General features: G+C 36.8%; 1 protein-coding gene across 2 annotated transcripts in view; it reads left to right on the top strand.

The window, feature by feature from the left end:
* Positions 1 to 11,263, top strand: part of RIT2 (Ras-like without CAAX 2) — a 260,229-nt gene extending 248,966 nt beyond the window's left edge. Inside the window, exon 6 of one of the 2 annotated variants that reach the window (XM_005879333.2) lies at positions 10,754 to 11,238. In XM_005879333.2, the coding sequence (XP_005879395.1) occupies positions 10,754 to 10,984 (231 nt within the window). In that variant the 3' untranslated portion in view covers positions 10,985 to 11,238. Of the gene's footprint in view, positions 1 to 10,753 lie in introns of both variants that reach the window. The other variant, XM_014550297.1, reaches the window with a different exon arrangement.
* Positions 11,264 to 24,116: the final 12,853 nt, after the last annotated feature.

The raw sequence follows: 24,116 nt of genomic DNA on the forward strand, positions 1-24,116 counted from the left end.
TTAGTTTTATTCATTTCAAACGGGCCGGATCCGGCCCACGGGCCGTAGTAGTTTGCCCACAGCTGTTCTAGGTGCTAGTCCCAGATGTTAAAGTCATTCTGTTTGGATGATTTTATTTCCTCATTGAGGTGAAGGAAGAGGAAAAGAGCATCTGCTGGAAATGAGGGTAAGATCAAAGACCTGAGAAGAGAAGTGAAGATTTTGAAGAACTAAATGAGGAATAGAAAAGAGTACTGGCTAATAATAAGTTAAAGGATCATTGAGGGCATTGATGGCTCTGTTAGATTTGAAAACTAAATTTACAGCAGTGCAAATAAGCATTTTTCATAAAATACCCAGCTCCCTGTGTGTGGGGCCAGAACCAAAGGAGCACTGGTTCATTTTTGCCTTCTGTAGATCTCAGCTTTAGAACTTACATCAAACTTATTTTGTTCAGGTGCATCCTTCTTTTCATGGCCTACTATCATCAAATATAATCCAAAAGGATACACAGGTTGACCATGAGCTTGAGGAACCCGCATACCTCTGGCTTTCCTTTGGACCTCGTCAGAGTCATCTGCCCCTGTGATGCCTAGACTCCATTCAAGAAAACATCATGACCCAGGCTTCTTTCCTGCTTAGAGTTTCTGCAGCTCACATGTTTTATTTAGAGTATATGTAATAGGGTATTTTTGACAATATTAGAATATTAGAATGTAAAAAATATTAGAATGTAAAGGACTTAAAACCTTCGGCAATTACAGTGAGATTCTAGTTTCTGAGCTCTCTAGTTCATTAGTGGAGAATTTTTGCTGTAGTAATTGGTTGATTCTTCCTTAGTCACCTTTTTATATTTAATTCACCCATGCATTCAAAGAAGGGAAGGGAAAGATGTTTACTGAGCATGGCTCACATGCAAACACTGAGGTGGTATTGGGGATGCAACATTCCTTGCCCTCATGGTCTTATACCCCACAGGGATCCAGACATTATACAGTTATATAATTTATTACTTAATTATAACTTTTATTTGTGTTAAAATTATGATACATAAGTTCCTTCTTTCTATTTTTACCCAATATACATTTATTAATGTAATAAATTAACCACTGAGATGTTTTTTCATGCTTAAAACATAAAATGTTGGGCCACTTCAAAACTTAATTATTCATAATAACTAATCCCCTGAAGGTTCAGGAGAATCCTACATTTAATATACATCAAATACACACATTAATTTATTAGTATAAATATGGGAGGAAAATATCCTTAGGCATGCACATACATATATGTATACTTTTGCATACATATTCCTGCATATATATTTCATATCCTGCATAAGTTTATTTATTTATAATTTTAACAAGATATTTTAAAAGTAAAGCCTGTAGGAGAAAAATTCAAAGAAGAAGGTAGATATTGCTGTTAGCAAAATATTGAGCATTAACCTTGTCTTTTTTCCCTTCATAGCAACTACTGGCTGCCATGGCAACCTTTCCCCCCAGCATACCAGAGCTTCTTGGATGAAAAGCACAAGGCCTTGGAGACTTCAAATGTCTCTTGTACAAAGCAGTCTAAACCCTTTACTCTAGAGCCATTACCATCCTGTGCCTCCAAAGGACTGGCTATGCCATTTAATTTATTGTGTCTTGCTTTTCTCTCCATCCAATCAATATCTCTTCAGAACAGCAGGAGAGAAATTTTTTTAACTTTTTTTTTGCACAGAGTAGGCACTCAAGATATAGGCTCTTTTTTTTTAATTACTCAATTGATGGATACCAAACAAATTTCATGTGAATCTAAGTAAATTAGGCATTTAAGCTCACTCATTTCTTTTGATTGTATTCTTTGTTCTCCCTCTTCTCTCATGCTCTGTTCTAAATCTGTTAAGTACTGATGATCTCACAAAAGCGCCATTATCCCTCTGCCTCAGGCCTTAGACCTTCTATCTGAGACTGTTCTGCCCTGAACACCATTCACCTCCCAACCAACCTAGGTAATTCTTACTTGTCATTGAGGTCTCATACAAAGGCTCCCTCCCTCAGAAAGCCAAGAACCACTCATAAGGGCCTGGACACTACTTATAAATGCTGCCTCAGTTCCCCACGCCTTCTATCTGAGACTCTGTTCTGCCCTGAACACCATTCACCTCCCACCAACCTAGGTAATTCTTACTTGTCATTGAAGTCTCATACAAAGGCTCCCTCCCTCAGAAAGCCAAGAACCACTCATAAGGGCCTGGACACTACTTATAAATGCTGCCTCAGTTCCCCACACAGGACACCATCATGGTAGTGATCACAGGGACCTGAAATTTCTTTAATGTCTTTCTATTGCCCTAACCAACAACTAATTCCTCTATCGACTGTAACCCCAGCTGTATTCCCACGGCCAGCACTCCAGTAGTGTCAATCTACAAATACCGAGTTCCTACCTAGTGCCATCCACTATGCTGGGGATGAGGTACAGTGATAAATAAGACAAAATTCCTGCTCTAACAAATGTTATACTGTCCTGGAGGAAGACAGAAAATAAGCACATGAACAAAATACGTAGTAAGATGATTTCAGAGAGTAATTAAATGCCAAAAAGGAAATGAGGTAGAGAAATGGGAAGGAATTACAGGCTATGTAGAGAATATTTTTTAGAGAAAAGCTAGGCAAGGTATCTCAGTGGAGGTATGCCTAAGCTGGACAATTGAATGATAAAAGAATATAACTGATAAAAAGTACTGAGGGGAGCACAATCCTTGGCAGAGAAAATAACATGTGCCAATACTTGAAGTCAAGAATATTGCACTGGGCATGTGTGGAAGTACTAGTATATGGCTGGATGTAATGCATGAGGGGAGAGTGGTGTGAATTGAGCATAGGGAAATGGACAAAAGTCACATCAGGTGAGGTTTATAGGTCATGGTGGGAAATAGAAAAAAATTTAAGCAGGGCCAACATTTGATCTAAAGGAGTTGGAAATTTCCTCTGATCTTCTCTTCAGACATAAAAAAGGTAACATTTATTGGGTGTGCACAGTATGCCAGGAACTACACTAAGTGCTTTTCATATAATAGCTCATTGAATCCCATTAACAATTCTAAGAGAGAGGATTTTAAGGATGAGGAAATTGAAGTACAGAAGAAAGACTAAGCAACTCTCCAAGAGCCCATGGCTAAGAAGTGATAAAACAAGAATTTGGATCTTAGTAATCTGATTCTAGAATCTATACTCATATTCACTGTGGCAAGATTTTGTCAAGTATCTTGATGGAAGCCACACTATGACATAAATAAATTTGAAATTAATGCCATGGCTGTTGGAATTGCAGTTTGATGAGTTCATTATAGTGGACTCTTTTGGTCACCAGCGACTATTGATGGGATTTCATTATCACCATCATTAAGATTAAATATCTGTCACCAGCAAAGTTTGTGGCTAGTCATGATGGGGATACAAATGGACAGAATGTAGCTACCTTGCAGATGAGTTTCAGAGCAAAGCATAGGCCAAGGAGATCACCAATACTGGAATGACCTGTGAAGACTTGAGTAGCTCTGGAAGAAGTGTGGAAGAAGGAAAATGGAAAACTTACTAGACAGGGAAAACAGCAAAATGAAAAGATTTGTGTAGTGGAGATGTAGGTCATAAGGTATAAAAGGTACTCCATGTTACAAACGGAGCCCCAAATGGGCAACCAAATGGCTTAGTTGACTCCTATTCTACCTTTTCCTGATCTCCACCCCCTTCCCAGGCTATAAAGGAAAAATTCAGGGGCTGGGAAGTTGAAGTAAGAGGGGGTGGGAATCTGCATTCTCAAAGCCAAGATGTGGAGTATTTCCCCTTCTCCCTCCCTGGAGAAGGGTAGAGAGATGCTGGCCCTCCTCCTTGACGATTTCTCCTAAAGTTAGAGAAACTTGCTAAGAAGAGATGGACATCTCTTCTCCAGCTGAACCTCTGCTTACTATAGGTCATGCTTGTTTTCCACCTATCTAGAAAAGAGAATTGGAGAAAATAGCAGGACAAAGGGAACACACTGGATGAAACACCCTGTAAGCCCAGTCTTTGGTCTGTCAACAATGAATTTCCCATGGGTCAGTGACTGCAGTTGAGGGCAGGACTTTCTTTTCAGTGCTTTGCTTGTTTTGATTTTCCCTGCAAGGAGTTTGATATGACATCTATGCACGTACCTTTAAATTATAAAAGAAAATAATAAATAATTCACAGACTAAATAAGCAAATAAATAAATTAGGTTAGGTAAATCAAATGCATTTCCATTGGAACTGGTCAAGGAAATTGGCAAAGCTACTCCTATTGCTAAAACTGATCAAAACTGATTATACAACTATGCAGAAGGAAAACTGAACAGTCTGAGTTTGGGCAGCTTTTCCTTTAAATTAACAAATAAAATGCTTGGTCCCATATTTGCCAGGAAACTATGGTTCCTGCTACCTTGAAGATGTAGGCTCTATAATGAAAATTAATAACTCCAGGGGTAGGAATCAAGTGGAATATAGACAGGCACACATCAAAAAATATATAAAACAAATCGTGAAGACTTTGTTCTGTACACTAAATGTTTTAACAGTGCCCAGCAGGCTTAGCCGTGAAGATATTTTGCTTATGAAGCTTCTCCTGGGAGAGCCAGACCCATCTTTCTGCCAATCTCTCCTCATTCAAGGTTAGCAATTATAGCTGAGCAGTTTCCTTTTGTGCTCTTAAGAATTATATCACCTACTTAGACAACTGCCATTACCCTGAATACCGTTACAATAACTTAATCTAAATTTACTTTTACCAGAGTTCAGGTAAAAGATTAAAAGATGCAAAGAGCAATGAAGCTCCTGAATTCAGCAAATTATTGGGAACAAAGCTCTAACTGACCAACATAATTGTGTTGCCCACTAGTAGCTGAGCAGGGAATAGGACAGGCTCTGCTTGCTCAGTAGTCTCATTAGCCCCCCATGCAGCTGTGGCTGCATTCTAATACCTCCTCTGGCATATTCCACAGTGATCTTCCTCGGTGAAGAAGGTCATATATATTAAAAAAGATGGCTCCCCTGGGTCATTGAAATGTGCTGTTACTTATATGAAACATTTTTCTTTATTCCTCTTTTTTTCTGCCAGGGCTTCCTAGGGCCTCCAGGTGGCACCTTTAATCACAGATGCCCCTTTTTTTTCAGTTGAGGGGCATGGTGGTATAATGGTATCTGCAATGATTGCTCCTCCGCCACCCTAAATAATCTTTCTATAATGTTTATTTTCCCTATGTTTCTGTATTTATTTAAATTGTTATTTTTATGTAAATGCAATGTGAACTATTTTATGCCATTTGTTTACCATTTAAGAATCATCTTATGTTGAAACACCTCACATCAGAATAATCAATTGCATATATAGAAGACTAGAAAAGGGAACTGGACAGATCCCGTGAAAAACAGCAAACAGTCCTGGAAACAATACTTGATGGGAGAGACTAGAACTTGATGGTTGTTTTACTTAAATACATGTGTGATCTTGACCCATTTGCTTAAGGATTCTGGGCTTGAAATGATTCATTTGAGAAAAAAAAGTAATTCTTTTATAACACTGTGCTTCTTTCTTAGCAGTTACTTTATAATGTGGATAAATATTTATAATTGAAAAATATTTAATTTTACTTAAATTTTGGATAAATAAGGTATAATATATTAATTATAATATATTATGTTAATTACCCTTGTTTTAAACCCTAATATAAAAGCTGTTACTTCTTGTTATGTTATTCTGGTTCTGAACCAATCAGAATACCATTGGTGGATTAAAATTATTCCTAATGATACTGTTGAAATATTTACGAACTTCAAACTGATCATAATTACTAAGCATAAAGCTCAGGATCTGTAAAAATTATTTTTTCTTAGATGTTTGGACTCAAGTTCTTCTATTCAGTTTATAGCATAGTATATCAATTCTAACATCAAAGGTAGGGATGGAAAACTTATGGTTTGTCAATGTTGGTGTGAGATGGAATTTATTGAATTTTGGAAATTTACTTTTAAAGTATGTTTTCACTTTTTTTCTTAAAAAATAAAAACGTTAGGCGACTAATCTAATACAATTTTTGAAAGAAATATAGAAGATTAAATATTTTATTATAAGTTTACTTTCCATTTAAATTTCTCTATAATGATGAAAATTACCTAGTTATTAATTAAATAATATAAAATTAATATTCTGATAATGAATCTAAGAATACATTTCATGCTTTGAAATAGAGAGTTTGTAACTCCTACTTTACTTACTCATTAGCAGCTACCAAGTTAAATATACTTCAACTTGCTGCAATTAATAAAATAGACAGTTAAGTCATCTGTTAAAGATTTTCACTGTGTATGATTTCAATCAGAATCTTTGCATGGAATTTATCTTCCAATTTTATTTCAGATTTTATATTGATTGTTAAACTGGACTTTTAACTGAATTTTGATGTTTCCAATGATTTATTTGTAATGTTTGCATTTTTATAATTAGGAAACATTTCATAAATATACTAGAGGCCTGGTGCACAAAATTCGTGCACTTGGGTGGGGGTCCCTCAGCCCATCCTGTGCCCTCTTGCAGTCCAGGACCCATCTGGGGATAGCTGGCAGTCAGACATGCCTCTCACAGTCCAGGACCCCTCGCTTCTTACCGCCCACCTGCTTGCTCTCACTACTGCTGCTGCACTTGCCAACTGTGAGCCCAGCTTCTGGCTGAGCAGCTCTCCCCTTGTGGGAGCACATTAACCATGAGCATCTGCCCCCGGTGGTCAGTGTGCATCATAGTGACCAGTCATTCCAGTTGTTCTGCTATAATGGTTGCTTAGGCTTTTATTATATAGATGAAACTACCTGACAGTCAATGTGACCCCTGAGGGGTCCCAGATTGTGAGAGGGTGCAGGCCAGGCCAAGGGACCCCACTGGTGCACGATCAGGGTCGGGAAGGGATGCGGGAGGTTGGCCAGCTGGGGAAGGATTATGGGAGGGCTCCAGGGCATGTCTGGCCCATCTCTCTCAGTCCCGATCAGCCAGACCCCAGCAGCAAGCTAACCTACTGGTTGGAGCATCTGCCCCCCGGTGGTCAGTGCACGTCATAGTGAGTGGTTGAGCAGCCTTAGCATATCATTAGCATATTATGCTTTGATTGGTTGAATGGACGACTAGATGACCGGACACTTAGCATATTAGGCTTTCATTATATAGGATGTATTTGTATAGATTTGTCAAATGTGTAAAAAATATTATAGATTTAGTTAAAGGCTTCATTCAAATTCCTTTTTACTTTTATTCTCCTCAAAGAAAAATTACCTTCCTGTTCTGGTGGAAATAATTTCCATGGGTCAAAAATAATCCAAAATGATAAGTCAATGTCAGGGTGCCATTGGATGCACCTTCATTTCCCCCACTGATTTACAAATGCCAGCCCAATAATATATTAAGCTCCCATATATATTTGGTCTTGTTTCTGGGTTCTCTATTTCATTATATTGGTCTGTCTGTCTAGCCCTTATCTAATACACATTCCTCATTTGGGAAATATGCCTGAACCATTATAGTTTTAGAGAAAGCCTTAATAGGGTGCATCTAATTTAACAACTTTACAAAAAAACTCAGATCATATTTTGTTTTCTCTCCTGTGTGATTGTTTTCTATTTATTTTTGTGTTTATTTTAAAAATTTCCTTATTTTTGTTTTCTTTGTGTTAAATTTGCTGGGCATTTTTTGTAACTTTTTAACATTGCTACTTTGATTATTAAATTTGAGTGTTTCTATTTTCCTAAAACATGCATATATTGCTATAAAGATCATTCTAAAGAAAGCATTAGATACCTCACAGGTTGTAATATGTTGTACTTTCATTATCATTCAGTTTCAAATATTTTATAATTTTTCTGTATTATCTTTTTTACTTATTGACTATTTAGAAGTATATTTTTCCAAAATGTGGGAATTTCCTAGTTATCTTCCTATTAAAACTATAAAACTAATTTATAGCTTAATTCCATGTTTTTGGGAAATATGCTGTGATTTTGATTCTTTGCAATGTTTAAGACTTTCTCTATAGCTTAGCATGAAGTCAATTTCTATGAATGCTCCTGGATCACTTGAAAAGAATGTAAAGTTTTCAGTATAGCATCGTATATGTGTAAATTAGATTGATGTTTTGTTCAAACTTTCTATATCCTTACTGACATTTTGTCTACTTACTCTTTCAACTGCTGATGGAGATCTGTTAAAATCTTTCATTAAAATTTTTGATTTTAGTTCTATTAACTTTTTTTCCTATAAACTAAGGCTATAATTTTTAGTACATAGAAATTTATAAGTATAACATCTTCATGATGGATTTATCTTTCTATAATTTTAAAATATTGTTCTTTAACTCTAGTAATTTTTAAACTGTCTGCTTTGTTTAATATTATGTCAATATACTAGCTTAACTTTGTATTCATTTCCATTCAAATTTTAGTCTTTTGTGCCCTTATATGTATGGTGTTTCAACTACAAGTGATGTTTTAAAAAATCTGGTCTGACAATCTTTGTCTCTTTTAATTGGATAGTGTACTGCATTTACATATAACTGATTTTGCTACATTCTATAATTTCTTTAGACTTGTTCCCCGCCCCCCATCATGCCATCCTTCATTGTGAGCTGGGTATACATACTGCTTTATTGACGTTAGGTTTCTCCATTTGTCTTTGATCATTGGCATGTACGTAAAATGATATCTCCCTTTTGCCCACCTGCTTTCTCTCATGGGAACATCATATCCCAGGTAATATTGCTCTTTCAGTCCGAGTCCCAGAATAAGGAGACAGGAGAGGCAAACCAGAGCCCAACCAACAAACAGCCTGAGCTCAGCTGGCACAGTCTCTGCTCCAGTTGCTAATGGGCTGCAGGAGCAAGACAAATATTTTTGCAAGCCATGGAGATTTTGAGGTTGTTTTTGTCTTTATATAGTCTAATGAAAGTTAATTAATTTTAAAAATAGCACCATAAATGTGGTGTTGCTATCGAAAAACGTAAAACATGTGTCATTGGCTCTTGGATGGAGAAAACTGTTACAGGAGACTGAAAAATAAAGGACAACTCATGTTATGCGGTGTGAAAACATTTGGTAAGATTATCACCTGTGATTACTTGGGAATAAGACCAGTTACTTAATAAACCTATGACTTGGTTAAGTTGTTAGTAAGAGAGAATGTTAATCACTTTCATTGGATACTTTTAGCTGTATTTATTAAGTTACTATAAGTCAAAAATATGCTCAAAAAAAAAGAATTGGTGTATTTGCTAGCAAGCATGAAAGAGAAAGAAGAGAATTCAGACATTCTTTGTACTCATCTGTTTATCCGCCCTTGGTGAGGTTAAGCTATCACAGACTAGAAACGACCTGGCTTTGGAATCACATAGACCTATTTTCACCTCCCTATTCAGACACTTGTTGGAAATACAATGTGCTCTTATCAGTTAAGAAAGGGTGATTTAACTCAGGTTATAAGCAACTCCAAATTATCAGTAGCTTAAAAGACCAAAGTTTATTTCTTATTTATGCTGCATATCCAACATGGGTGAACTGAAACTCTACTCGTCATGGTCCCACTCACATTCTTTCAGATTGATGGAGTTTCCAGTTCACCATGTACTTCCATTTGGTAGAAAAAAAGGGAACATACAAATATATAAACATCAAGTTAACTTTAAGAAAACAAATAGACCAGTATGAGCTAAAGGCTCTCAGACATAGTGAAGAAAGGCAGCCTGGTCCTGCTTTCTTAGAGCCCATGTGAATATTCTAATAGAACTTAACAGGAGTGCTAAATTTTGAACAAGATTATTAGCACCCAGCTACAATGACATATAATCCATTTAAATATTTGTGCATCATTTATGTTTACATCTTAATACTTATTCAATCCACGTATGTTTACTAATCATCTTTTTCACTCATCTAATGGTGATTTAGGCACCAGGCACTGCAGTAGACATTAAAGGGATGATAAATGAGGCATAGTCTCTGACTTCAGTCAGTTTATCATCTATAGAGGACCTATTGCAATAGCATGAGCCATAACACACTAAGTCTCTCTCTCTCTCTCTCTCTCTCTCTCTCTCTCTCTCTCTCACACACACACACACACACACACACACAGTTCTAAGCAGCTCTGAAAGAGCTCGGCTAGAGGAAGGTTTATTTATCCTAATGGTGGTGTTTTGCTTTTTGTTTTGTTTTGTTTTGTTTTGTTTTCACCTGAAGATTGTATTTTGAGTTTTATGACAACTTCATCCTGACTTATTCTTAACTGAAAGCTCTAAACTATAATTAATAACTAATAGTTACAAAGCACATTGTATTGATGGCCTTATTTAACTGTAACAAAGAGCCTTTCAGGTATTATTATCTTGTGTTACCTATGAGAAAACTGAGGCCAAAAGGTTAAGAGATTTCCCGAAGTTTCAAAGCTAAACAGAAGGAGATCTGGGATTGGAAACCAAACAGATTTAATCTAAAGCCATGTGTTGTTGTTTTTTTAAGTCTGAAGGGTTAATTTCCACTTCCACTTTTAAGTTCTAACCTGTTGCCTTTTCTGATTTTCATTTGTCCTTCAGGTTCAGAAATTCTAGAAAACTCCCCTTAAAACATAGTCACATTTTACCTTTTTAAAAATGTAACTGGCTCTCAGCTATGGTAGAGAACATGCTTTTTGATCTAAGTATCTCTCTTTTCCTCTCTTTCTAATATCATTTATTTTCCCCTAGGTCTCTACAGAAGAAGGCTTGGGTCTGGCCCGAGAATATAACTGTGCTTTTTTTGAGACCTCTGCAGCCCTCCGATTCTGCATTGATGATGCCTTTCATGGTTTAGTGAGGGAAATTCGGAAGAAGGAGTCGGTGCCATCCCTGACGGGAAAGAAACTGAAGAGGAAAGACAGCCTGTGGAAGAAGTTAAAGGGCTCATTGAAGAAGAAGAGAGAAAACCTGGCATGCTAGCCTCACTTCTAACTCCCTTTCTTTCTGAATTTTATCAGTTGGACAATTCCAGATGTTTCATTCTGCTTTAAATTCTCTCTCTCTCTCCCTTTCTCTCTCTCTCCCTCTCTCACTCTCGCTCATATCTGCCTGTAGGTAAAAGCAAGATCTGCATAACTGTACCTCTTGAGATAGTTTTGTTTTGCCCTTAACAGTTGGATGAGTTTTGTCAATCAGTTGGATATGCTGTTTAGTTTTTATAATATATGACTAAATAAAATTGACATTCCAATTGACTCATTTCCCTTCAAAGAGTCGAGCTTCATTTGGTATGCTGTCTGGTTATAGAGGGAATATTCAAAACTGCAGACAGAATGATAAAAGGCTCAGGGGACCTGCCTCTGCCTGATAAGCCTCTGGTTGTTTGCATTCCAGGAATGTCAGAAAATAATGAGGCAGCTCAGGAAAGGATTCAGAGCAGGCGTCTGCAGCCTGGCGCTTCCTACATGCGGAAGTTGTGTGGTGCTTTCTCTGGAAGGCTCCATAGATGACCCTCAGAGGAATAATTAATAACAGAAACTGGTGAGGATCACTGGAAGACTGAAGTGAAATATCCCATTTACAATGCTCTGCCCTGGAAAGTTTTGGTAAAATTATCAGTGAAGTCACTGGGCTGAGGCAAAGGGGTATCCTCTTTGTATTAAGGAGAGATGGTACTATGAATTGGGTGGTTCATGTACTCATAAAAGGACACCCTACTTGTGTCCCTCTTAGGGCTGCCTCACCTGTGGTGGGGACATCTGCAGGGCAAGAGGCTTGTTAGCTCCAGAGACCCTAAATTCTCTTTATTTTGCCCAAATTTCTGATCTTGTCCTACTCAAACCATGCACCACCACTAATCAGAGGGCCTTTTTTCTTGTTTGTTTTACAAGGATCATCAAGTAAAATGAAATTGCCCATTAACTCTTTTACCCCATTGTGTGAATTGGCTTATTCAAATCTAGCTCAGAAAGCACCCTATCAGAAAGAACTGTTCTGAATATTTAATTGACAGATGTTATAAGGAAAGCCATGAACAGACAACTAAGCTTGAGAAGGAATCCATCAAACCAATCTTCATGGGTTGGGGCAGTTATTATTATAAATTAGAGACAAGGAAGGATGAGGAGCTTATCATGCAACATGCAGACACTTACTTTTCTATTACTCACAATACCCCTGGTACTCGCTAATTACTGAGAATGCAGAAATGAATCAAGGTAGCCTAACATCTAGCTATGAGACTACCGTGGTTGAAGAGCAGTGGAATATTAAAACCTTAGATGGAAAGACACATTTTACATAGTAGCATGGATACAACTGAGAAGAATTTAGAGATTATAATTTTTTAACTGGTGTATTAAAATCTCAGCCTTTCAGAATAGTGTACCGTGGGGCCCTTTACTGCATAGGGACCAGGGCCTTTCTGAAACCCACAGATACTTCACTGTTCTTGCTCTAGGCCCTGGAACCAAGGCACTCAACATGAAATCATCACTTGTTACTAACTTCTGCCATTCTGTCTCTTTGGATTTTTCTCATCTTCTATGGACTAGGGCACAAACTTATCAGTTTCCCCCATCCCATATTGCCCCTAAAGTCAAATCTACATAATCCTTTCAAATGAAATTCATAATTAGGGAGAAAAAAATCAAACTATTAAAAAAGAACAGATGTGGAGATAACATCAAGATAGGAAGGGTCTTACAGTCAAAGAAAAGATCTTTGCTTCTTCCTCTCATTGGTTTTTAACATTTTTTAAAATATTTTTTTATTTATTTCAGAGAGTAAGGGAGAGGGAGAGAGAGGTAGAAACATCAGTGATGACAGAGAATCATTGATTGGCTGCCTCCTGCATACCCCACACTGAGGATCAAGCCCACAACCCAGGCATGTGCCTTGACTGGGAATTGAACCATGACCTCCTGTTCATAGGTTAATGCTCAACCATTGAGCCACACCAGCTGTGCAGTTTTCAATATTTAATACTTTTTTGTTCCATTAAAATGAGTTAGTATATTTGTTGCCTGCTATAGCCTCTGAACCCCAGAACCCTTCTAAACTTGGGGAGACCCTATGAATACTGCATTCATCAGACTCCTGGGTGAGCTAGAAAATGTAATCTAGGAAATAGAGTAGGAGGTACCTAGTTGATGCGATGAAACTACATTTTTGAAAACCCGATGACTGCCCTATCTATGAATAATAATAGTGGCTGGTATGTTTTCTAACACAACTAAGTCTTTGTAAATTTTAATGTCAGCTTCCCTGCCTTTAGCTCTAGAGATCTGAATCTCATTTCTATCTTTCCCCTTCCTTCTCTTTCTTTATTCTTCTCAATCTTTAATGAATAATGTATGCAGTTTAAAAATTCTTAGCGAGATTTAGATTGGGGAACAGTTACCAAGTCCCACCATTTCATTCTATAGAAGGAAGGAGATCTGTAAATTATCACTCAAGGGACAGCATGAATTTGAGAAAGTTGTCACCAGCAGAGATAGAAGCAGACTTCAAGTATTGTTTTAAATCAGTCTTCTTTCTAGAAGTCTGGGCCAGAGAAAATATGCCAGAAAAATAGAACCTAGTATTTCTGCCAAAGGACTATTGATTCATTCTCTTTGGCATAAGACCAAAGTGCCAGAATCTCATTTCTGATCACTCTTCCTGAAGACTTTTGACCAGACCTAGGATATCTACGCCAATCTCAAACTTTCAGAGAAGAGAACCACAGTGTGCATTGCCAAGGGATTGTCAAGAAACTGTTGAAAACAAGAATAAGGGTCTATGGTGGACAAATGTCCACACAATTTATCAAATAGTACTGTTCTAGAAAACACACTTATGCATAGGTGAGATTCGTGTGTGTGTGTGTGTGTGTGTGTGTGTGTGTGTGTCTGTGTGTGTGTTTGGTGAGACAGTAGGCAATTCTGAATGTAAGTTCTGCTCTCCAGAACTGTATCATCTATCTATTTTTTTATTAAATTTACTGGGCAACATTGGTTAATAGGATCATATAGCTTTCAGGTATAGATTTCTATGATACAAGATCTGTATATGACACTGTGTGCCCGCCACCCAACATTAAGTCTTCTTCCATCACCATATATTAGGCTCCTCTATCTATTTTTCAGTATTTTTCATTTACTTATTTTGTGTTTCCCCATGATAAAATAATTTATCAGATCAGAGACAAATGTCAGTCTAAAATATTACATTTTGTATTTAGTGGGCAACAGTTGAGGTTGGAAATTTCTGTAGAAAATGCCAGTGAGAAGGAAACATGGGCAATTAGGCCAAACATTATTCACTTCACACTCAGATGTGCAAGAAATAGATGGCTGCTTTATTTCACTATAACTCATCTCTTCTTTCTCATGAGTCTCTGACTAATGGATAGATGGGGGCAGAGGGGACCAAATTTTAGTTCAGTCCAATAATTTAGTACTAATCTGAAGCAATAATATAAGAAATATCTTTAAATAACACAACCTCTGCTGGGTACACTTAGGTCAGTGTTTGATCAGCCAACGTTTTGCCCTGTTTATTCTTCTTTCTAAAATTGCATCTGGGTAAAAGGGGAAGGCATGGCTCATGTGACCTCATGGCAGTAGAGTCCCCATCTCTCATCTTCTAATTTCTATAGTATCCTCTGCATCCTCTTTGATCTTTTGAACCAAGGGTCTGGCCTGATTTTTAAAACATTTTATTTTATGATCATAAGAACACTTAACATGAGATCTACCCTCTTTGCAAACTGTTTTAGTTTATAATACATTAATGCTGACTAGAGGTACAATGTTGTGCATCACATCCCTAGAGCTTAATCATCTTGCTTGAAACTTTATGCCTCTTGATCAATAACTTGCCATTTCTCCCTCCTCCCAGCCCCTGGCAACCACTTGATTCTATTTACCGGATTGGTTGACTCTACGGTATGTTGGATAGAGACGAGTGGGGCTATGATTAATAGGCACTTTCTCCTGGAGTCCATGAACTTCCCCTTTACCTTAGGATCTCAAGGCCCTTCCCAACAAAGCCTCTTTATTCTGACCCTTAGTCTCTGCCAGTCCACCTCTGCCAGTACCTCTACCGCCCCCGGGGATCCCTTGCAGGTCACACACAGGCCATGGGATCTTGGCTGGTGGAATTAAAAAGAGGATCCTGCTGTGTAATCCATTTGCTTTATCAGTGGCTCTCTTCCACAAGGCTATATGCTTTTCCTTTCTCCAAGTAGTCCTGCAACAACATACTGGCATCCAACATAAACAAGGGGACAGAATTCAGTGATCAAAGATGAAAAATGATTTTTTTTTTTGTTTTACATGGCATCTGTTCTTCTGCTGAGGGACCAAAACACATTGCTTCAAAGGATGGAAACTCCATATAAATAAAACTAAATATATTTGAGAAGATAGAAAAATCCATAGGTCAAAAAAATTTAAGAAAGGGGAATATATATAAAATATTTCAAAACATAATGAGCCTTGTTACACATGCAACATCTAAGACTAAGTCTTCTGAACCTTTCTAGAAATTAAGGTTGTAGTCCTTTTGGTTTGGGTCTTTACATGATATTAAGAGATACTCTAAAATCTACCTGTCCTAAATCCTCTACTGTCAGCTTGCATGTGAGCACCTCTACCTGGCCTGACTTTTTCCCATTCAAGATTCTATTTGGGGTTAAATGGCAACAGTCATTCTTTCAGACCATCCATCTACTATTAAACTTAAGTGCAAAAAAGTAGAAAATGTAACTATCTCAATAAAATGTAAACAACAGAAATATCTACTTGCCACTTTTGAAAGCAGGGTGGAGGGGCCTGTGGTGAAAGGGAAAAAGAATTTCTATGGGTGAAATAAAGGATCTAATACATAATTTTAAGGTCTACATAGCCTACCATTCCTGGAAACTCTGAACATACAGGATAGAACAAAGGAACAGGCCACAGGATGAAAGGATTTCTAAAGGAATAAAGGGTGCTGTACACCACAGCAGGGTAGGAAAGAAGAATGCAACACAAAACTCACATGGATAAACTACATTATTCATCCATGTGCTTCAGTCCAGTTCTGCCTCAAGTACTCCATAACCAGGTGTAGCTATCTCTCTTCAAAATACTGGTGCACATCATTAAATTGTATGGGGGAAAAAGCACATCAATAAGCTTATGATTTCTTCTAATAAAACTCTGGTACAACATTTTTTGTTTTGTTTTGTTTTAAATATATTTTAATTCATTTCAGAGAAAAAGGGAGGAGAGAAAGAAACATCAATTATGAGAGAGAGTCATAAATGGACTGCCTCCACACCCCATACTGGGGATGGAGACCACAACCCAGGTATGTTCCCTGACCCTGACTGGGATTCAAACCGTGACTTCCTGGTTTATAGGTCAACGCTCAACCACTGAGCCACACCAGCCAGGCTATGGTATAAAGTTTTAATGATAATGTCAGTGTGATTTGTATTGTATTCATTTAAAAAAATCCCACAGTAACCTTTGTATCTTTTTAAAAAGTTAAATTGAATTTTAAATAAATAAAATACTAGTGCTTTAAGCAACCATATAAATCATGATGACCTGGTTCCCTTGAAGAGATGAAGACACTAAGAACTAGAGAAAAGATAAAATGCCACGTCTGAGGGGGTCAGTCAGGTCCCCTCATCATCTCTCTGGTCCTCCTTCAGTGTCCTTCACTGTCCTTTCTGTGCTGCAATTTGGGCATCATTCAGCTTTCTCTAGAGGTGCAATTACAACCAGCTAATAAATAAAATAAAAATATGGTTCCTGGAATAGATCCATAGTGTCTCTTTAAAATATGATGGTTGTTTACCTCCCTTTCTAGGTTAGGCAAATAGGAGGCTGAAAATAACGCTATTGTAAATCACTCCCTCTAGGGTAGTGCATTAGACAAGGGAGCGAGAACATCAATTAAGGAGAGTTTGCCAAAGGTTTTTAATTTATTGCTGGTGAGAAGTGCTGGCCTTACAGCAATTAGAGTGTGTATGTATGTGTAGAAGAGGTAAAGAGAGATATAAATGCACTATCAGCATGCCACCACCCTGGAGATGTCTGAAAATCTCAAAACACATATGAATTATATATATACTCAAGAGCTTTCTGTTCACATCGTGCTGGAATCATAGACTCTGTGACTTTGGGTCAGTTAAGTCCTTCACCCCTCTGAGCACTAATCGGTTTTCAGATAAATTGGGATGAGACCAGGAAACAGAAAGATGGGTATTCTTTGAATGGTTTATCTTGATCTTTGGCACAGACTGTATAATTTATTTTATAGAATATCCTCTGGACTTAATAGGTTGTTTAAATAGGTTTACAATTATATAAATTATTTGTATCCTTTTGACTATCAATGGGAGAAAAGAGGAGTTATACAGTAACCATATGGTCAAAACATCAAACTAAAATGACCAATGACTCACTAATTCATAAGTAGTTAGTTGATTGATAATTCAATATTCATATATTCATGTATTAATTCACTAATATTTTGAGCTCCTGTTGTGTGCTACACACCCTGCTTGACATTGTTTTATTAACTCCTCAGCAATCCCACAATAAACCAAACCCTCCATATGTACATTAAGAAAATATTTTCTGAGCAACTACTCTGTGTCAAGTACTGAACTGAACTCTGGGGATACAAATGTACAAAGATAGCTAAGGTGTTTGGTCTCTTGTCACTTACAGTCTAATTAAGAATACAGCAATAAAATATTTAGATTTATAATTTTAAAACTGGGAGGGACTATAACCAATGATAATACGGAGAGTTTGGGGTATAAATCTCTTCCATAATAGGAAGATTTGGCCCAGTTAAGGAGGTCAAGAGCTCCTCTGAAAATCATGAAGATTGGGCTGGGATATAGTGGATATCATATTTTTAGGCCAAGAGGAGAGAGACGATGTTAAGGTGTTTCAGGCAGCAAGTAGAGCATGAGCATCAGTCCTGTGGCAGGTGGAGGCATGATAAGTAAAGGTGACCAGCATGACAGGGGTGGAAAAGAGAAAGGGGTCTATAACGATGAGACAGGAGGGCAAGTTTAGAACAAAACCATGCAGGTCTATTTAGGTGACAGTTAGGAGTGTGGTCTTTATCCTTAGAAACATGAGAGACTATTAAAAGGATTGAAACAGGTGGATGAAGTAACAATTATTTGCTTTAAAATGGCAATTCTGGCTCTGGAGAATAGATTGGAAAAAGAACAGAGTAAAACACCATAATTCTGTTTTATTTTATCAGAAGTTACCTAATTTAATAACTATCATTTACTCAGGGCTGAATAAAAATGTAAAGGAACTGGTCCCTCTCTGGAAAATGTAATGCTGTCATTTTCATTGCAAGTAGCGTACATTCTACATTGACTTTTACAGAGCCCTTCTCTAACCAGACCAAGAAGTTAAATAGTGTTTTTCAGAATTCTTTCAACTCTATCTAGGAAAGTATATTGACTGCATGTGACAGTTTGATCAAACATCTTCACAGTGTTCCTTAATATGTTGGTGTGCCACAGATCAATCATTTGCTTATTATGGCATCTTGATTTCTGCAGCCCACCCCAATACATTAAGGTCACTTTTTTGGAGAGTAAGACCACAACTGTAGAAATTGACTGAGGTGAGATGATTTTGTTGGGTTATGTTGAGTTGTGGTGTGTTGTTTTCTAGTTATTGAGAAGCCAATCAAGCTTGTAGAGAAGAAGGAAGAAGAAAAAGATGGCAAACAGGATGTGCTTGCTCAATAACTGAAACTTGTTTTGATAGAGAAAGAAGGTCAGCGACTCTTAAGAGGTGCGCCTATTGGAAACAAATGAGATGAGGATATATAAGATCTGGGAAAAACATAGAATTGTGGTAATTGGTGGTTTTTTTCCCCTCAAAGTTTTCTAAGCCACTGACTTGACCCTGTTGATCTCAGTTGAAGGAAGGAAAGTGAAAAAATACTTTGATATTTTCTTATATCTTCTTTCTTTAAGTATCTTCTTCTAGTTCTCTAAGTTAGCATAACATAAATGGACTTGTATTTTGCTAGAGAGTTGTATCCCTATAGAATCTGAGGAAGAATATGAAAGATAGTTAAACAAAGTATATGACAAAGAATACAGTGATGATCACAAAGTGTAGGTTACGTTTCCTATTAAACTAACCCCTTACTAGTGTGCAAAAAGTATATACAGGGTGGGCAAATATAGGTGTACAGTTGTGAGTACACAAAACAGTTTATTCCTGCATTATTACATTTATTAATTATTGACTTATTTTTTCATAAGAACAACTGTAAACCTACTTTTACCCCACCCTGTACTTTCTCAACAGGTTTGTTTAGGGCTTGCCCCAAGCTTCAATCATAGGCTCATCCTAGTCTCCATTCTCCTTTCCTTTAATCTCTTCTTATCCAGAAAAAAGGAGCTAAGAAAAATTAGTATACAAAGAAAATAACAAAGATCAGAGCAGAAATAAGTCAAATAGAGACTAAAAACACAATAGGAAAGATCAATGAAACTTAGAGCTGGTTCTTTGGAAAGATAAACAAAATTGGCAAACCTTTAGCTGGAACTCATGAAGAAAAAAAGAGAGAGGACACAAATAAATTCAGGAGAGGGTTTTTTTTAAGTCACTGATGTTTTCAATAAGACTAAGGCAGAGATAGGTAAAAGATGGGTGTAACCTCTTATAAGCTATTGTATAAAAACCAATGGTGTGTTGTATGAGTGACATAGAAATTTCAGATAAAAACCCAAACAGACATGTATTGATTAAAAAGAATCTGGGATATTCTCAAGATCCATACATGTTGTTGTAAATTTCAGTATTTCAGTGTTTCTTATGGCAAAACCTCAAAACACTACAAACCCCACCCTACAACTGGGGCCCTAGCCACGAGTCTAGTCTGCTGACAGTGACAGCATCAGCAGAGCCCTGCTTCTCTCTGTCCAGCACCTAGTGGAGACCCAGGCTCAATGATTCTGCCTCCAAATTGTCTAGTCATATAAGGTAGAGCAGGGAATTGGCTTTTGCCCACGCAGATGGCACCAGCAGAGACTGAGCCCCGGCACTACCAGAAAAATGAAGCAGACCAAAATAACATTGCAAGGGCTCTGAAAAATGAAATTGCCACTGGAATGAAAGCCCACAGAAGTAAGACAGAACTCACACTCTACACCTAAGCAGGGTGACTACCTGAAACAGGAAATTAAATAGGATCCTATTATAAAAACTAAAATGGTTAGGCTCTAATAGAACATCACTTGTCATACCAAAAATGAAGAAAATCATGATCTGAATAAGAAAAGACAATCAACTGATGCCGACAGATATCATGATGAATTATAAGTTGAAATTTTCTGACAGTGTTCTAAAGCACCTATTATAAATAATGTTTCAATAATAAATTATAAATGCTCTTGAAACAAATGAATAAATAATCTCAGCAAAAAAATAAAATTTGGGGGGGAAAACAAATGGAATTTATGGAACTGAAAAATACAATAAGTGAAATTAAAACAACAACAGAAAACCACACTGGATGGTCTCAAAAACAAAATAAAGAAGACAGAGGACAGAATTAGTGAATTGGAAAAAAGATTAATAGAATTCACCCAATCTGAACAACAAAGAGGGAGCATATAGGAGGCAACCAATCAATGTTTCTCTCGGTGTCTCTTCTTTTATCTCTCTCTAAAATATAACATATTTTATATTTGAATATATATATATATATATATATATATATATATATATGGTAGAATTATCTTTGCAGAGAAGATCTCTGTGGGGCAGAAGAGTAGAAAGTAACCTTTAGAGTAGGACACAAAAATGGCTCAACACCCTCTATAGGCCAGGTACTTCTGTGCCAGCCAGGTAGTCCTCCAGAGAAGGTAAAGATAGAAAAAGTCATCATTGGAAATGCAGAAAATTGAACATTGTTATTTGTTGTAAAATTTTCCTGTCTTAGTGTGTGAGTGTTAAGGCATGCCTCAAAGAATATTAGCTAGAATACTTTTATTCACATTTTGTCTCTTCTTAGATCCAGAACTACAAAGAACTATCCTAGCGTTCAAAGAATTTACAACTGTATTAAATATGCAGTGTGTTGCTAAAACACAGATGAGACAAGTGAGGTCTATCTGTTTATGCCATTCTTTTTAAAATAAAAAAAAATGTTATTTTGATATTTATTTTATCCATTTTTCTAGTTATTCTATATCTTTATCTTCAATATTTTTTACCTTTTGATGTAGAAAAAATGTTATTTATTACTTTACAAAGAGACAGATGAATATGACATTACTGATATATCTAATTGTAGACAGTTGTTATGTCCTTGAAATGTGGTATGCATACCTTTAATTTTATAAATTTACAAAGAGAAAGATGCCCCTCAAAGGATTTTGTGTATATGCATGCATGTATACAAATCATCTGTACTTAACATAAAGTTTTATGTATAATTTAATATCTTATCTTTCTTCAATATATTATTTATAAACATGATTCTTAATGACTATAGAGTAGTCTATCATATTTATACACTATATATTACTTAATCATTCATCTAATTTTGGATATTTAATTTATTTCTCAGTTTTCAATATTATGAATATCACTGTGATGGCATATTTATACACGATTCTTGTCTGCCTTTCAAATTATTTCCTCAAGATTTTTGGACAAATTGCTAAATGTGCCAAATTGTTTCCTGGTACAGTTATATCATATCAATTTACACTCGCCAAAAGGTGCTATGAATAATAATTTATTTCAGCTATTTGTTTCAGACAAAACTTGCTACAGGGAAAGATATAAAAACACCAGTAATTTCTCAAAAGATTTACTATCCTTATCATTCTAGTTTCAGAGTGGAGTGTTTTAGATTCTTCCCCGCCCCCTCCCCCTTGTTCAAAAATCGACATTCATATAAAACTGAAAGCAACAAATGAACAAGCAAAAAACAAAACAAACAAAAACTCTTAGACACAGACAACACTATAGTGATTTCCAGAGGGGAGGGTGTAGAGGGGAGTAAAGGGTAAAGAGGGTCAAATACATGGTGATGAAAGATTTGACTTTGGGTGATGGGCACACACTACAATACACAGATGATGTATCATAGAACTGTACACTTGAAACCTAGATCATTTTATTAACCAACATAATCCCAATAAATTTAATTCAAAAAAAGAAACAAAAAAAAAGATCTCAAATAAAAAGTCAACATTTACTGAAAAATTCACCTCACTAAACTTCTAAGCCAGTGGGTAAAACAAAGGTTAAAGTTCACATGAATACAGGCATAGATTTGCACACACTTCTGACTGAATTTTCTCCTGTTCTCAGGCTAGGCCACTCCTGACTTTCTCCCATCACCATCCATCCCCCTCCATGGTAAGACAGCGTTCAGCAAACTCCCTCATCACGGAAGGTGCATTTCCATGTTGTTCAGACTATGCTTCCACAGACTGCCTTGTCTGTGACCTAACCTAAAGAAAAAATGTGAACCTTCAAAATCATCTATGTGTTTTTTGGAATTAATAATGGCAACACAAATCATGATATACATAGCCAGCTTATTGGGAAGATATTGAAGGCTCATTCCCAAACTTGCCTTTTTCTAGCTAGTGTTTCTGTTCTTTTTTTTCCAATCTACCTACCATATGTATTCTTGCTTATTGGTTGTTCATTCTTACTTTACCTCCCATTTTGCAATAGCCCTTAATCCCAACCTCCTAACCAAATCCTCAGATAAAATATAGACAAGATGTCTTCATACGGACTCCTGAGCAGCATCTGAGGAATAGACAAAGACATCTTCTCTCCAAAGACTCTAGGAGAGAACCTGTTACTGCCTCTTCCAGTTTCTGGTGGCCCAGGAATTCTTGGACTTATTATGTCATTCCAATCTCTGTCTCCCTGATCACAATGCTTTCTCCTCTTCTGTCTCAAAACTCCCTGAGCTTCTGTACTCTAAGGACACATGGGATTTCAGTTAGACCAAAACCAGATCATTCAGGAGAAGCACTTCCTCTCAAGATCACTCTTAATTGCATCTTTTACTACATGCAGTGTTATGGGCTAAATGTTTGTGTTCCCATCAAAATTTGTATATTGAAATCTTAATCCCCAATTCCAATGTGGTAATTAGGTCATTCGTATGAAGCCCTCACGAGTAGGGCTTGTTGTCCTTTATAAGAGAGACACGAAAGCTAGCTTCCTCTCTCTCTGCTTTCTCCCATGTGAGAAATGAGAAAATAGTCATTGACAATCCAGGAAGAGTGCCCTCAGAACACACTGGATCAGCTAGGACTGTGATCTAAGACTTCCCAGCTTCCAGAATCGTGAAAAATAAACTTCTGTTAGTTAAGTCCCTGAGTATATGGTATTCTATTACAGCAGCCCAAACTGACTAAGCCAGACATTAATATTCACTTTTTTCATATGAGGTGATATGTACAGGTTCCATGGATTGGTGCACAGATATATCTTCTCAAAGGGCACTATTCAGCCCATGCTCAGAGCCAATAGCATGCATACATTCAGGTTCAACCAAAAATGAACCTTTAGGAATATCTACAGGACTCTGCAAGGTAAATAATTTATTTCATTAAAACTTTGCATTCAAATATTCATGGTTATTAAAGATTTGCATTTTTTGAAAAAAAACAAAACACCAATAGACTGACAGGGTTATACATAAGGTGAGCAGTGAGATGGGCAAAGGATGAAGGGCCTCTGTTAGGAAAGATATTTTATATAATGTCCAGCATATTAGATTTGATTTTGAACAATATAGGTAATTTGCAGCAAGATATAGCAATGTAGAAAACAGATTGGAATGGATCAGCCCCGTTAAGAGGCTCCTGCAGCAAGTTACTGGATAAATGATGAGTAACTGAACTATGCAAGACATGAAAGAGGTAGAAATGAGAAAAATCTCGGTGATTGATTAGAAGTGAGCATACTTAGCCTCTCAATTCATCTATTTTCAAAGTAGCTCCTACTAGTAATTTGGTGTTAATTTTCTTTCACCTGGGCTATTTAGCATGGTGTTGTGAAAGGCTCCGTACATAATAATAACAGTTATGTTTTGTGCC

The sequence above is a fragment of the Myotis brandtii genome, unplaced genomic scaffold (genome assembly GCF_000412655.1).
Source record: "Myotis brandtii unplaced genomic scaffold, ASM41265v1 scaffold590, whole genome shotgun sequence".
Taxonomy (NCBI): Eukaryota; Metazoa; Chordata; class Mammalia; order Chiroptera; family Vespertilionidae; genus Myotis; species Myotis brandtii.